The following is a 15,268-nucleotide window of genomic DNA, read 5'->3' on the forward strand; positions in this document are numbered from 1 at the left end:
TTGATTGATTACAAAATATTTAAGAATGTGGACACAGGGTGTTTGATAAAAAATTTCTGGTAAAAGTTATATAAATTTTGTGAAACGCTATATATGTATATACATAGTTTGCAATCACATAAATAGGTTAGTCTTTTTTTTTCAAATACATGTTCCAAATTCCGAGATGCTTTTTGGTCTATATTTTCTTCCACGTGTAGCGAATGAACTCATATATTTTCCTTTTTCCCCCATCTCACAATCTCTATAAGAGTTAAATTTTTTTTAAGAAGAACCTGGGAAATTCTCGTGAAGAAAGTTTCCCTAAAAATAATCAATTTAGTGAAGGCTTCTACTGCTTCTATACTACAACATTTAAATTCACATTTAGTTTCGCATTTTACATGAAGAAGAGAATCTCTTAGAGAAGAGGAGCGAAGGACACTAAATTGTTTAAAATTGGTTTTCAAAGTACCAACCGCTGAGAGGAGGTATTGTTGAAAATTCAAGTACTTCAAGTTCCTTGCATGTGGTTAGCGAGGAGACTTCACACGACTTGAGTTAAAAAAAAAAACACCCCATGAAGTACAAAAGACTTGAAGAAATTATCTGTCGGTCTCCTAAGGACATCACACAAGAAGAACACAGCAGTGTTATATCCCTTTTTCCACCGAAGTGTCCACCAAAAAGGCAAAAAGAAAAGAATAAGAGCCTACCCGGAAATACGAAAAATATTTTCTTATTCACTTCTGGTGAAATTGTAAAAATATAAAATCTATTTTTACAGCTTTTTTCTCGCCTTTTGCATTTTGCGCCTTCCAAGACATTTCTCCTCTTCGCATCTCTCGACAGTATGCAGAGATAATGGATGCAACAAGCCATATAGTGTGAGAGAGAAATAAATTCTCGTTAGCCCTCTTTCCTTGATTTTTCTTGTCACAATGTTAGAAAAAAAAACATTTCTATGCAATACACTTTTAACCCCTTTACAAGTGATTTACACATAGGGTTGTATTTTGGAGATTTATACCCATTGATGGGTTAAAAATTTTAGAGGGATGTTTTGGTTTTATAAATCGGACATTCATCTTTTGAAAAATTTCTCTTTTAACCCATTATTTAGTCATTAATTTGAATGACAAATTACGAAGCTTGTTGCAGAGATATTCCATCCATACACACAACCCACTTCACATTTCATACCACTCGAAAACTAGTTGACATTTAAACAGGATTTTTACAAATTTCTTTTAAATCCCCAAAAAGAAATTTGAATGCATTTCCATTTGCAATAGGAAAAGCATTCCACAGTCCAAATATTTGACAAATGCGGTAAAACTTGTCCATGTGCCAAATATCAAATAAATCCCAGTTTTATTCTTCATGTAATAAAAATCTTTTATATTTTTTCTTGGTTTGTTGTATTTTTTTTTACACAAATTGCCTGAATATATAGCAAAACCTGAAAGATAAGAGAATATTATTGGTGGAATTTTTTTAAAACAAAATATTTATCAGAATATTGTAATATTTTTCCATGATTTGTTGATGAAGGGTACGAGAAAGTTGACAAGAAGTTTCAAGACTCTCAACAACCACAAATCGCGACAACTGAACCCCAATGCAATGGTATTATCTACTTAATTTTAACACCATTGTCATTCATTATAATATTCATAAATATATTTCTAAACATTTTTAGTGGATCCTCTTTATGGATGGTTGTACACACACTGTTGTTGATGTCTAACCCAATTACAAAATAAATCTTTCAAATTGAAACACCGGGGCTGCACATTGCGTCCCTACTTTTTTTTTACCTTCTCACTCCATGTTTGTAATGTATCATACAATTTTTGAACTGATTCATATTTATGTATGTATATATATTATAGTTTAGTTATGTAGTTGCATCATAAAGAGGTGGGACAATGAAGATCTGTGGGTTATTTTTTGGTTGGAAGATTTAAGAAGTCGTAAATCGTTGAAAAATTAGTGAGAGCAGACCAATTAGAACTGTTTAGATTTAACGATTTAACAGAAAGCTTCATATTTAATTTATTTGTATTTAAGAAGTATTAAAATACAGGTGATAGGTACTTTGAGGTTTGATTTGTTCATTTGAAAGGAGTTTATTTATTTTACGGCCGTCATTATATCATGGAATGTTACAAACAAGACACGGAAAAACATACAACATCATAAAACCATTTAAGAGTAAAATCATTTACCATATAGTTGGTTAATTTAATCATTAAATATTGGTTATGAGTGTTATAAGAGAAAGATTTTTAAAGAAGTTTACCCGTTCCTGTGTAGGAAAACCGTGTAAAAATCTGGATAAGCGTAATCCTTTAGAATGTCAAAAATGAGTAAAAAAAATAATGCCAAAAAGATTTAAATTTATCATTAAGATCAGTTGAGAAAATCCAGCGCAAAAACCAAAAATTTTAAATAATGACGTCACAATTAATCTTTTCGCCTTCTTTTTGCCATAGCTTCGTTGATGATTTTTTTAAGCAAACATTTTTTTTGCTTTTCCCAACAAACTCCAGTGAAAATTGGGAAATCTCTGACGATTTCTTAATCATTTTTGTTTCTTCTGAATATTTTCTCGATTAAGGAGTTTCCTCATAAAATAACCAGTAAACTCCTTAAAGAGTCAAAATTCTAAATTCGCATACCTACATTTAACTTTATTTAGTAGATAATATTGTTGCTGAAGGATGGACAAAACAGAATGAAGTTAGATATCTCACAATTTTGTCAAACAAGCTACCCCTTGCATTGCATTCGTTTGGTAAGCTAACTCCTTATTGAAAAAAAAAGTTAAATCCTTCAATGGGTTTGAAGTTACACATTCATATTGATCGTCTTGTGTTTGGAATTTTCATTTGCATTACACAACATAAACCAACCTATGTCATAGTCATCCGCTGTCACCTCCTTTAAAAAGGGTTCTCCTTCATATACTCAATCATGCTGCAACCCTTAAGATGGCTGAATAGGGTAGTTTTGTGATTTTTTTCTTCACTCTAAATCTCCACAATGCTTTTGGCTCTCAAGCTACTCAGAGGTATTCTCCGTGATTTTGCATTTTATTTTAGAGATATTTAACTCAAAATATTTATTTTGAAAATTTTTCTTTTAAAAAGGATTTTTTCGTGAATTTTTAAAATATATTTTTGAAATAGAGAATTTTTTTTAGATTAAAGGTGAAATGTGCAGCATAAGATTCTCTCTCACAGAGAAGATGCTTGATTGAGGAGACACAAAATCCCATGATTAATACCCCTTTACTTCAGCAAAACGAAGTGGTGCAATGCGGCAACCAAAAGGGAGAACACATAGTTCGAAAACCGGGAAGTATATTGCAATACTAGTCAACCCGAGCCCCCAATCACGTGTGAGCAATCACCATTTTAAGCTATAAAAGGGGGGCGTATATTAATAGGGGGGATGAATAATACGGTACCCCGAAAAATTTTTAAAATAAAAAAATCCCGTTATTTGACCCTTCAGCAGGTAGAAAATGGGAAAAATCAATTTTTCTATGGGGGCGCTATAAAGGGGGGAGGGGGCGGAATCCCATATGGCGCTTGCAACTCGTATTGACCCCCTCTACCCCCATACCAAATTTCATCAAGATCGGCCCAGCCGTTTCTGGGGAGTTCATGTGCCACAGACAGACAAACAAACATTTTCAGCTTTATATATTAAGATAGGAAGAAAAATATTTAACATTTCTACGATATGAGGGAAAACCTTCCTCCCTTTTTAAACCCCCGTATTTGTGTGCCCTTCTTGTACACATTCACCCATAAAACTTCCTTTTGTATCATCGCTCCCCTCCTTAAGGTGGCATCAAAGGACATCAAATGTGATCTAATTTATTTTCTATTGTGTAAATCTGTTCCTGTGAAATAAGGGGACAGAGAATGAGGAATTACTGCTTGAAAAAAAAATCACAGTTTCTTCCTCACTCCCTAACCCCCCCGTTGCCATTTATTTGTCTTTTCTTCCCAAACTGAGAGAGATTTTGAATTTTTAAGAAAGGTCCTTCTCTTGTAGAGTTTTTCATAATGTCACGGGGATTTTCTCTTGAAGCAAAAATCCACCCCTCTTGTAATTTCAAATGCATACATATACTGCAAGATGATGAGGTAAATTGTCGCCTGTTGAACACGTGGAAGAAAGGACACAAACAAGGCGGAAGAAGAAATAACAATAAATTTTATCCTTTTGGGATTTAAGGTTGCCTCACTATTGTCAGTTCATGTGGAAATAAAATGAAAATACAACGTTTTAATAGAAGATTTCATAAACTGTCGGTCAAAAAAAAAAAAAAAACAACAGACCTCTTTTGGCGTCAGTAAATAGGTACGTAGTCAATTAAAACTTATCATTTTACTTGAAATGTTATATTTTATGACTCTTTAGTGTTGCAATTGTTATTTCAAGAGCAGACTTCTTGAGAAATTGGCATTTTTGTGTATACCCCTGCTATAGTTTTTGTCTCCTTCAATGATTTATATAGACGTGTAAATGATGATTGACAAACGCTTAAAAGACGCGCCATGGGACATTAAGTTGTGCTCATATACATGAAGGATCCCTATGACCCACAAAAACACCAAAATTAACACATAAATTACGGTAGTGGTCAAACTAAAGACATTTCAAGAACGCACCAATTTTTTTTTTTCATTTGGTCATTTATACTGTCGCTCAAGTGAGATCAATCGATTGTAAACTAAACAAATTCTCCCTAATGAACTAACATAAGTATTTTTGAAATGAAGGTATTCATCTTCCAAGAAAAAATAATAAGAGAAAAATTACACAACAATTGAAAATGCATTTATCCGTTAAACGAACTTCCAGATGTTGCGCATAAAAGTGAAATTCACATTGAAAAATCCACAAAAAGTCTCTTTTTTTTTCCTTCCTCGACCTTTTTGCATTAAAAGGAGAATTTTTCTCCTTTACAGAAAAATAGATCAGACGTAACAAAAGAAAAGAAAGTTGTTCAAAAGGAACTTCGAAGTAATATAATGTTGAAAAAAAAATCAGAGAAGGAAAAATCCATCATCTTGCACTTTTCTATTGTTAAAAATTTCATCTTGTCACAGGTCCACAGAAAAATTTTGCAAGCTGCAACATATTTATGCTACACACACCCAAAAGAAAAGAACGTAACCTCGACATTTTACCTGAGAAATGCAATAACACTGTACCCAACATACTCTCATTTACTCCACAAGCATATCTCCAAAAGAGCCTCAAGCCAAAAAGAAGCAAAAAAAAAACACCCGAAGAAATTGAAGAGAGAAAAAAATTGAAAATATGGTAGCAGGAAGGCAGAAAGGTGGTGGTTTTCAAGGAGATGAGCAAGAGTGTGGCCCATGAAAAAGCCAAAACATCTGCCATACGCATACACATAAGTATTGTGTGTATAAAAAAAATGTCCGGATCTCTTTGGTCGGTTCATTGTTGTATCTTCCTATTATTACCATTTTTTTCTAGATATAAAACGACGTGAAAAAAACAAGAAAATGGCTCCTTAAGTGCGCCTTGAGCATATCGTTTCATAGTACATAAATTCAGCTATATACAATAGGTGTATTTCGATCAGCTGTATTTCCGTTTTATCTCACATCAATATCACCTCCAAAAATTGTATGTGAACGTGAATTCTTTCTACTATTTGTTTACTATTAAATCCTTTATGATTAATCTCTACAATTAGTTCCAATTTGTCATTGATATTAATAATGGGGAATTAAAAAAGAAAACTCCAAGCTAAATAGGGATAAGATATTTTTTATTCACATGAGTGAAGAAAAAAATCGTCCTTCCCTTAGAGAATCTTTCACTACTTTTAGGGAGGAAGAGGTATTTGTAATAATACCATGATCCACAAAACAAACACAATTTGTGAAGACACAACAGCGGCTGCAAGACACGAATTTGCCTCTTTCCCACTTTAAGATGGGCACGTAATGCAGACAGAGATTTTTCATTAGAAAATCCTGCAATATGTGAAAAAGGGGTAAATAGGATCCACTTTTTAGTCACAATGGCTACCTTCTTGTTAGTTTTTTATTGGTCAAAAAATTTCCTTTAAAGTCATTTTTAATTGAAGAATATTTAAAAGTTAAAAGACACGGTTTCTACTTCATATTTAGTTGAATTTAAATAAGATATTCAGCAACAAGTTGTTTGATAATTAAAATAATATAATTGAACAAGCAATATTGAGCTAAACTTGCGATTTTGAATCAATCAATAAGGATATTTTTACTAAAAGGATTAAATTTTGAGTTTTATTCTTATAGATATTGGACACAGTGGTCAATTTGGTCTTCTATGTAAGTTTTCAAGAGTATTAAAAAAAATCAGCTTTGGCGGCTTTCATTTCAAGGATCATAAGAAATAATTTTGATAAGAAACTATAAACATTAGAAAGAAAGTATCGAACGTTAGAAGGAAATTATCAAAATCTTGAAAATAAACGTCAAATTTAAAAAAAAACGAACATCGTTAGAAAAGAAACGTCAAAGGTTGGAATGAACGCCAAGGTAGAATAAACGTCAAAAAATAAAATAAATGTGAAGTATTAGGAAAGGTTAGTTAGAACAGAAATATTTAAAAAAAAAAAAAACATTAAACGTTAGAATAAACATCGATCGTTAGAAAATAAACGTCAATTGCTGGAAAAACCCGCAAATCGTTAGACTTTAATTGTTAGACAAGGAAATCAAACGTTAGAAAAGAAGCGACAAAGACTATTAAAAAAAACTGTTCACTGTCAAAATTGCCAAACGTTAGAATTACACAGACAATTTTCATAAATCTCTTGACTCCTTACGATTTTTAAAATAATTTTTAGTGTTCATAAGTTGATGTAATTTGGATCAAATTGAATTTGTGAATAGTGCATGAAACATGTAAAAATTGTAGGAATGAAAATGAATAAAATGAATGAATGAATGAAATGAATAGAAAAAAATCTTTGAACATCCCCTAAAATTGATTTCTAGCTATTTCATTTAAATACAAAACAAGTTTCAATCTACATTAAAATAATAATTCGAAACACATAAAATGTCCCTTTCGGTTCCACCCAAATCTTTTAAGTACTTCATAGACTTTCTTCAAATCTCATAGATGATCATATTCACCCCATTTTATGTACCTAATATAGCTAATTTAACAGTCTGCCTGCAACGTTCAAATCTACTTCTTCGTCCCTTTGGCAATTTCTTAAGAGAAAAAAAAAACACTCAATCCCTTTCAAATTGCCTTCCTGTCTCACGTTTATTTTTTTCACAGACGCACCACTATTGCTTGATAATCCTTTTTCTCGGTTCACGTTCAACCACAAAATAAACCATCGAAAAAATGGTGATACATGAAATTTCTCCCTCTTCCTTTGAAATCAGTTCATGCTCGATCAATATGAAACTCCCTTTTTGGGTATTTCTTATGCCTTCCCTGTGAAATCAATTTAATTTGGAAGCCTGCAAAAGAAAAGTTGACGCCACATAGCACATAATTTTTGATGCAATTTATTAAATTGCCGTACACGACGAAATTGATAAATTATCCAGCATTTTCTTCCTGCAAGCACACTATGCCTACAACGGAGGGTAAGGAAATGTTGAAGATCATCCTTGAATAATTTTTGTCCTATATTTTCTCTTTGAACAATGAATGTGCAACTATCTATACACATTCACCATGTATAGAAATCTCTTTCCCAGAAGATTTAGGTCAGGCATGAGAGCAAAAAAAAGATGCCCAAAAAGAGGAAGATCTCCTGAGGTGGTGAGAGACAGAAAGCGCAGCAGGACCCTCCAAAATCACACACAATAGTTTTTCGGCCATTTGCTTTGATAGGAAAGTAGTGAGAGACACCCAAGAAAAAAAAAGAGAGAGAATTTCTTTCAGCACGTGCGATTCCTTTTCCGCACAAGAAGATCATTTTCGTCTTTTGTCCAATCACCCCTCTTCTTTGTCAAATGTGAATGATCATGAAATTGCGGAAGATATAGCGATGTGAAAAAAAAAATCCAAGGATAGAAATTTCTGGCCATGTAATTTGCTTCTCTCCCCTACGTATTTTTTTTTCTTCTTACATTTAATTTCACTTTCACCCCAAATTTCGTGTGACCAAACCAATCGATCGGATCTGAAAGATTTTCAAAGTGTGAGAATTTTCACTTTAGAAGCAATCAGACAGCGTCGTCTGATCCCAGACAGATATTTTTTCTTTGGGGAATATTCGAAGGCAGATTTTTTTGAAATAATGATGCAAAAAAGGAGTTTATTCATTTTTGTATGAAAATAATACTTTTGAGAAAATTTGGCAAACGTTATCTTGTACACGATTAAAGATTAAGAAATGGGCAAGGGGATTTCCCAATTAAATCAGTTGGGAAAAACAGACAAATATTTGCTTAAAAAAACACACTCAATGACGTCACCTTTGTTGTTTTTGTGCCTTTTTCTATGCATGAGCAGCATGAGCCATTCATGCTAATAAGTCAATGATTTTAATAGGGAAATGTGAAAAATCTTATGCTTAATGCATTTTAATGAGACAAAAATACAATAGTGACGTCATTGACTACATTTTTAGACAAATCTTTGCTGACCTTTCTCAGCTAATGCCAGCAGGAAATGGAAAGTTAATTTCTTTTTGTTTCTTTCTTGATTCTTGCTAAAAGATCACGTCTATTACTATTTTTGTTTCCTCAAAGTAGGAAGTTTCTTTTACAGAAACGAATAAACTTCTATCCAGGATCAATAAAATATTTTTAAAAACTTTTAGGAATCATGCAAAATTACAAATTTTGAGTCAAAATAAATCATTCAAATCACTGAAAAATAAATTGTTTCCTTATTTGTGTATGACTACCTTCAAATGCTGACATGAATAAAAATGAATAGACTCCTTTTATGAATGAATTTGGCATCTTAGTTCCTTTTTAATGAGATTTTAATATTTTTTTTAATTAGAAAAGATCTTTATCAAAGGCTACAGCGGAAATTTTCAATTTGAATAAAATAATTTTCAGCCTCTCCAGAATATTTTACATAATTTCTCCTTCTTAAATACCTACATGCAATACAAAGCGAGGAAGGAAGGAAGAAATTCTCTAAATTTTCTTTGTTTTTTTTTTGTTCCTTTATTCAATTCACTTCTCTAATATTTACAATAGATCGTTGTTACACAGATTAATCAAAAATTCACTTTTATATAAAGCATTTTATTGAACATATAAGTAAATAAATCTTCCATTTAATTATTTTCAATTAACAACGGATCAGAGTTTAACGTGATTACTGTGTGTGGATGAAAATTGCTTCTCTTGGAAGATAAATTACATAGAAAACTTTTAATTTTACAAATCTTCCATCGACCTTTTTTATTTCAGTCAGAATTTTATCTTGAACAGAAGGTTATTTCAGGATGATTTCATTTTACAAAAATATAATCACAAATAAAAATCTCTTAACAATTTATTCAAATTCTTTAAAATTACCTAACTTTTGAAAGAAACTACAATAATGAATTTGTGAGGATTTCTCAAAGTATGAATTTCCTGAGAAGATTGTTGTGGCTTCTTGGGGGTCATTTGTAAGGTAATTTTCCTGGAATTTCTTGCATTTCACGTGAAAGTTTTAGTTGTCAACACTGAGATGGACTTCTTCTTCACTTTCTTGTGCCTTCTCTCTCCCTCTCTTTGCCTTTCTTGACCCACCGAAGAAAAAATGCATAGATATATACATATAAAAATGCAAAGATTGTATATAAACTGCAAAGATAAAAATTAAATATAGCATGGACGGAACAGTATAAAGCGAAAGAACGGTAAGTAAAACTTACGGGCTGTGATTCTTTCTTTGTCAGTGAAATGTGAAGATGGCTGAAAATTGAGGATGGGCAAATTTTGAGGAGAGACTTACTCGCGAGCCGAATCACAGCCAACGCGCTGAAATTTTGAAGAAAGTCTGAATCGTGGAGGGCGTTGGCTGTGATTCGGCTCACGAGTAAGTCTCTCATCAAAATTTGCCCATCCTCAATTTTCAGCCATCTTCACATTTCACTGACAAAGAAAGAATCACAGCCCGTAAGTTTTACTTACCGTTCTTTCGCTTTATACTGTTCCGTCCATGCTATATTTAATTTTTATCTTTGCAGTTTATATACAATCTTTGCATTTTTATATGTATATATCTATGCATTTATATATATTTTACTTTTCCTTTATATGTATATTCGCGGGGCGTTGGACTTATACAATTCAATCAGGATATGACATGTTAACTTTAAAACGCGATATCTCCGGAACAACTACATAGATTTTCTTCATTTTTGGCATGATGAAAGATATTATAGCCAGCAATAACATATCAAAATTTGAAGCAATTCTATAAAGCGGTGCTCGAGATATTCATCGAAAACTCATCGAAAATTTTGTTTTCGATTTTAGCGCCACTTGCGGTCATTTTTTGAACTTGCGATGTTCCGAGCAGTTGTAGGGTTCGTTAATATCTTTCATTTGAGCCCGAGTTGATCAAAATCGGTCAAGCCGTTCTCGAGTTATGGCTGATTTTCGATGAAAAATTGTGGCGGCCATATTGGCTAAACGGCTTGACCGATTTTCGAAAATGAGGTATCGTTGGAAAGGTCTTGATGGCCCCTACAACATATCAAAATTTCAGACCTCTAGCTATAATAGTGACTGAGATATAACGAAAACAAAATTTGGTGGTTATTCAAAATGGTGGACGGGGGGGTGGGGGGTCGGATCTGACATCATAATCGGATGTCTTCCACCCGATATATGAACTTTGCCGTTTACCGCAAGTCTCTATCTATTACCGTTCTCTTGCAATATAGCGTTATACTCCGGACGGCCGGACGGACGGAAAGATTTTTGGCGCATACGTTTTTTGGAATGTGGGGACCCTAATTCGTGCTCATCCCAAGTTTGAGCCCGATCTGACGACTTTGCATTTTAGAGTGTACACAGAAGCTGTGCTTCTTTGAAGAAAGAATCACAGCTAAAAGGAACACAATAAATTTGCAAGAATTGCATTGTTCGATCTTGCATTTCTCTCTCCTTTTGTATTTTGGACGCTTATTCGGGCTTTTCTCCCTCTTTCCCTTTTTTTTCTACCTTGGCCAAAATGGAGATATTCTGCATGTTATGTTGCAAAATGTGACGCTAAGGAGGGTTTACAGAAAATTCATTTAAAAACAAGGAAGGGTCCCCTCGCGCAAGAAAGGACGAGAGAAATGCAAGAGAAAATATTTCATGGCATAAAATGAACTCTTCGATGGATATTGCCAATAATTTTAAAATAAAATAACCATGAAGTTTTTGATCTTCATCCATCCCCGTTAATTTCTTTTCTCTCTCCAACTGCCTCTAAGCAAAAAAGGCAATAAATTTCAAAAGAAAAACTCGAAATTTTTCTATCACCCCGTTTTAATTCCCTCACTGTCTCCCGAGATTATTTGCCAGGCAGTTTTTTTTTCAATTCTCATGCGAGAGAATTTTTTTTTGCAATAAATTGTCACGTTCCAATTTTGCGCGTAGACTTATTTGCTTGAGAGTTTTATTTAATTTGCAGCCCTTTTTGTAGAAAATATGATATTTCCAATGGAAATTGCTATGTATAATGCAAAGTACGTGAGAAGAGCGTGATTTATGTTTTCAATAAAGGATTATAATATGATTTATTGCAGAAATATGTAAATCTTGATCTCTCCTCTAATAAGGCGATTCATTTCGCGCCAAATGAATTTTTAAATCATAGCTGAACTATGTTTACACAAGATGGCACCACTAACGCTTCTCATTGATAAATTCTACGTGTAATAAATGTAAAAAATACTCATGTAGCATAGAAGCATGTAAACATATGCTGCATTGTAGCAAGATAAGAGAATAAATGATAATTACTTCTCTAGCAATTTGAGCAATTCTCTCTTTCTCTTTTACAAATTTTAATAAAATGTTCATCAGCGTAAATAGTGTAAATGTGGCATAGAATGAATAAACAGACACAGTGCAGCATATGCTTCGTAGCACGATAGCAAACTGGAAAGCTTGGAAAGGTTCACTGGAAAAACTGGCTAAGCAATTCAATTTTGGAGAACAATGGAAGAACGTGGTTGATGTACAAAAATGCCCAAAAAGAGGTCTTAGCGCCACTTACGGATTTCCTATGTGCCCGCTGGGGCAAGATGTTTCCACAATTTCTCAAATTCCTGGTGAAAAGCACGAATCAGGGCGGGATCAGTGGTAAAAATGACATTTTCGCAGTTGGCCGTCATTCCCTGTTGAATGAAGGAGAAATGTGTGTTAAAGGGCGGAACAATAGGGCTTAGATGGAAGTAATGGGTTTTCCCACCACGTGGAAATATTACCCTAATTGTCCAGTTGAGTGATCCCGTCACGAGGAGGCTGCTTCCTTCACTTGCACGACCTTCACGAACACTTTTTACAGGGAACCACTTTAAAACACAATCCAGAACACTTTTGCCATCACATCCAAACACTGTATCCAATGATCCGGGTGTAGCTGCTGTAGCATCAATGATGCAGAATTTGTGGTGCATTAGTCCATCTTCTGCGGTGAAGGAGCGCAAATCTACACCTGCAAGGAGAAAATGAGATGAAAAAAGGTGCTAAAGAGGTGTGATGCAACACGTTTTTGGGAGCTTGACTTCCGGACGTACTTTTCATGAGGGTGCCCACCTGGGAGCACGAAGAGTGGGCCAGGGAGTTGTCGACAATCACACGAATGTGCACACCCCTTCCGCGAGCCCTCAGAAGAGCCTCGGTCACCTCGAAGCACGTTACAACGTAAATTGCAATATCAATGGAAAATTTTGCACAATCAATTCGTCGGGCAATTTCACTGAAAATCTGCAAGGGGGTCACTCGGCGGTCACGGCATTCGGTCACATTGCAATCTTGATCCGTACACAGGGGATTCATGAAGAAGACTTGGTGAGAATCGGAGATTTCTTGAGATTTTCTCCGAAACTTCTTCACGAGCACATGACACACATGACTAAAAGCATAAATTCCCACCACACCGGCACATATCCACGGAATATTGCTTCTCCACACCATAGTACACTTAATCCACAATCCCCCTGCACCACTGAGATCTCCCTAAGGCACTGTAAATCCTTACAAATTAATCCTAAAACCTTCAGCACGTGTCCCGAGAGCACGGAAATGGGTAGCCGTTTGATGAAGACGTCAAATACCAAAATATGACGTTTCGAATCTTTCGAGATTCCAAGTTCGAATAAAAAATGTGCGTATGGGACGTATGGGAAAAACAAACATGCTGTCTCGCTCACACTTACAATTTTTCACTATTTTCTCGGATTTTCTCTTATTTTCCGATTTTAGACGAGAGAGACGCGGTTCACCATTTAGTACTAGAGAAAACATAAAATTACGAAAATTTATTTATTTTTAAGGGTGTCGTAGGACACTCCATGGACAATCCACAGAAAACCTTCAATGAATTTTGTTTTTCCTAAATCGCGCTTTTTGTTCGAAAAGAAGCAGAAACTAATGGAAAAATCACCGGACAATTGAAAAATGCAAAAGAAAATCTCAAAATTATGGATTATTGGAAGGAAATAGAAAACGTTTAGTATTTTGTTGGAAAATTAAATAAAAACAAAACAGATTTTTGATAAAAAGCCAATTTTTTAATTTTCATTACAAAAAAAAACTAATGAAAAGTGAAAATCACATTTGCTGCCTGCAAGAATGCTAAAAAAAAGAAATTAGCGATTTTCTGCCATTTTCTCCCATAATGTTAAGCTCTAGTGAAGTCTGCGGTGGACGCAGTAGGGGGAAAAAGCATTTTTATGAAACATTTTTTATATTAATCGTATTTTATACATTAATTTTCAATCAAGATTCAGTAACAGCTAATTTTATATCCTCCAGATAGGCGTCGATTTGATTCTCAATGGCCAGGATGTGCCCAACATTGCAATTTTGATTCCCGACAAAGGTCACAATTAGTGGGAGTTTGTTCATCTGAACAATCTGCAAGTAAACAGAATTTCATCAAAACCCTAATTCGGGGGAAGGGTACTAAGGATGTATTGCTGTCAAAGCTTCTGGGAAGTTGTCTAGTCCAGAAGATCCCGCTTACCTGGTAATTTGAGTACATACAGATGATGTTTCGATTCTTCCCCAGTCCCAACTTACTCGCCTGATCCGTGGCATTTGTGAATGTGGAGAGAAATGTGGGCTTCAGAGCTAATGCTGTGGTCCGATCGAGGGTTACACTCAAAAGGGGCACCCCGTCGCGGTCTGTGATGGCGATACAGTGAAGTCCGGAAACTCTACAAAAGGTCAACAAAGAGAATGTCAAGAACTTTTCAATGAGATTCACTGATTTCACGATTTACTTATGCAGGAGTCCTGTGAAATACTTTTTCACATCATCCGTCATTTCTGTGAGTGTGAAAAATTAGTAAGAAATACACAAAAATAGAAGAAAAACAATTTTCTTTTTCTCGCCCTTCTGCAATCAGCTGTTTGTTATCCCAGTAACCAAGCTGAAATAAATTTCCGCGGAATGTCTATGGAAGTGTCGTACGCAATAATTGTTAATAAAAAACGATATTGCTGGAATTTGGAAATCTTTGTTTTTTTTTTTGCCATAATCTTACTTTCTGAAGTTGATAGTTTTAGCATCCAATGAGAGCTAAGTATTAGATTTTTTTCAATTGCATAGATAATTTAAAAAAGCTAAATAATTCAAAACAGCGGCCTGAATTAACCGTAAAATTACTTTAATTTCTACTTGTTCGATTTTAATCGTTAGACGCCATGTTTTTTTCTGGAGCGTCACTCAATAGCTTCAGGAGTAATGGGAGTAATGCATCAATTGAAGCGAAATCTTACAATTTTATCCAAAGCTTTCCACCCTTTTATGAGTTTTCTGATTATGAAAAATGACACTTCTTTTCAAGCGACGTTTCGTCACATTTTCATTTATTGCAAAAAAATCTACTGGATCGATTTTTTATGAAAACTTGTTAAAATCAAAACATTTGAAAGAAAAAAAAACATAGGAGCTTGTCCAATATGGATGGTTTCAATATGGCGGCCTGAAGCTCCAGCAAAAATTGCTCGTTTGATCTAATTTTACTTGACCTATTTTGCTCAAAATTCTAATTTTATACCTACTAATTTGAATCAGTATGAACATGAAGCACAAAAAG

The 15,268-nt window shown here is 34.2% G+C and overlaps 5 protein-coding genes across 7 annotated transcripts in view; 2 read left to right on the forward strand and 3 right to left on the reverse strand.

Moving 5' to 3' along the window:
• Positions 1-15,268, forward strand: part of LOC129790211 (serine/threonine-protein phosphatase PP2A 65 kDa regulatory subunit) — a 620,353-nt gene that overhangs the window by 535,726 nt on the left and 69,359 nt on the right. The gene's annotated exons all lie outside the window — the stretch shown is intronic.
• LOC129790342 (clavesin-2-like) overlaps positions 1-15,268 on the reverse strand; it is an 891,203-nt gene that overhangs the window by 115,602 nt on the left and 760,333 nt on the right. The gene's annotated exons all lie outside the window — the stretch shown is intronic.
• Positions 1-15,268, forward strand: part of LOC129790167 (chondroitin sulfate synthase 2) — a 178,164-nt gene that overhangs the window by 93,537 nt on the left and 69,359 nt on the right. The window contains exon 5 of one of the 2 annotated variants that reach the window (XR_008750537.1): positions 6,613-6,651. The exons of the other annotated variant lie outside the window; for it this stretch is intronic. The gene's annotated coding sequence lies outside the window, so the exon portion shown is untranslated. The remainder of the gene's footprint in view (positions 1-6,612; positions 6,652-15,268) is intronic. 2 annotated transcript variants of the gene reach the window in all.
• On the reverse strand, positions 9,234-13,280 carry LOC129790366 (mitochondrial cardiolipin hydrolase). Of its 2 annotated transcripts, none has more exons than XM_055827849.1 (4): positions 12,740-13,280; positions 12,428-12,657; positions 12,217-12,337; positions 9,234-9,735 (listed from the first exon to the last, which is right to left on the reverse strand). In XM_055827849.1, exons 1-3 carry the CDS (start codon positions 13,137-13,139, stop codon positions 12,224-12,226), a joined length of 744 nt encoding a protein of 247 aa, XP_055683824.1. In that variant the 5' UTR covers positions 13,140-13,280; the 3' UTR covers positions 9,234-9,735; positions 12,217-12,223. The 2 variants fall into 2 exon arrangements, with proteins under 2 accessions (XP_055683824.1, XP_055683823.1); XM_055827848.1 differs by having other exon boundaries at positions 9,234-9,739.
• On the reverse strand, positions 13,924-14,598 carry LOC129790411 (ragulator complex protein LAMTOR3 homolog). Its single transcript, XM_055827898.1, has 3 exons — positions 14,450-14,598; positions 14,191-14,383; positions 13,924-14,081 (listed from the first exon to the last, which is right to left on the reverse strand). Exons 1-3 carry the CDS (start codon positions 14,491-14,493, stop codon positions 13,944-13,946), a joined length of 375 nt encoding a protein of 124 aa, XP_055683873.1. The 5' UTR covers positions 14,494-14,598; the 3' UTR covers positions 13,924-13,943.

Source organism: Lutzomyia longipalpis, chromosome 2 (assembly GCF_024334085.1).
Source record: "Lutzomyia longipalpis isolate SR_M1_2022 chromosome 2, ASM2433408v1".
NCBI classification, from domain to species: domain Eukaryota; kingdom Metazoa; phylum Arthropoda; class Insecta; order Diptera; family Psychodidae; genus Lutzomyia; species Lutzomyia longipalpis.

What these genes read in the sequence shown, in the direction of transcription:
- LOC129790411 (XM_055827898.1), bottom strand. Translation starts at nt 14,493, where the DNA reads ATGACGGATGATGTGAAAAAGTATTTCACAGGACTCCTGCATAA. An exon ending in TTCACAGGACTCCTGCATAA is followed by an intron (nt 14,384 to 14,449) that starts GTAAATCGTGAA and finishes GACCTTTTGTAG; the next exon opens with AGTTTCCGGACTTCACTGTA. An exon ending in GTATGTACTCAAATTACCAG is followed by an intron (nt 14,082 to 14,190) that starts GTAAGCGGGATC and finishes GTTTACTTGCAG; the next exon opens with ATTGTTCAGATGAACAAACT.
- LOC129790366 (XM_055827849.1), bottom strand. Translation starts at nt 13,139, where the DNA reads ATGGTGTGGAGAAGCAATATTCCGTGGATATGTGCCGGTGTGGTGGGA. An exon ending in GGTGGGCACCCTCATGAAAA is followed by an intron (nt 12,658 to 12,739) that starts GTACGTCCGGAA and finishes TTCTCCTTGCAG; the next exon opens with GTGTAGATTTGCGCTCCTTC. An exon ending in CACTCAACTGGACAATTAGG is followed by an intron (nt 12,338 to 12,427) that starts GTAATATTTCCA and finishes TTCATTCAACAG; the next exon opens with GGAATGACGGCCAACTGCGA.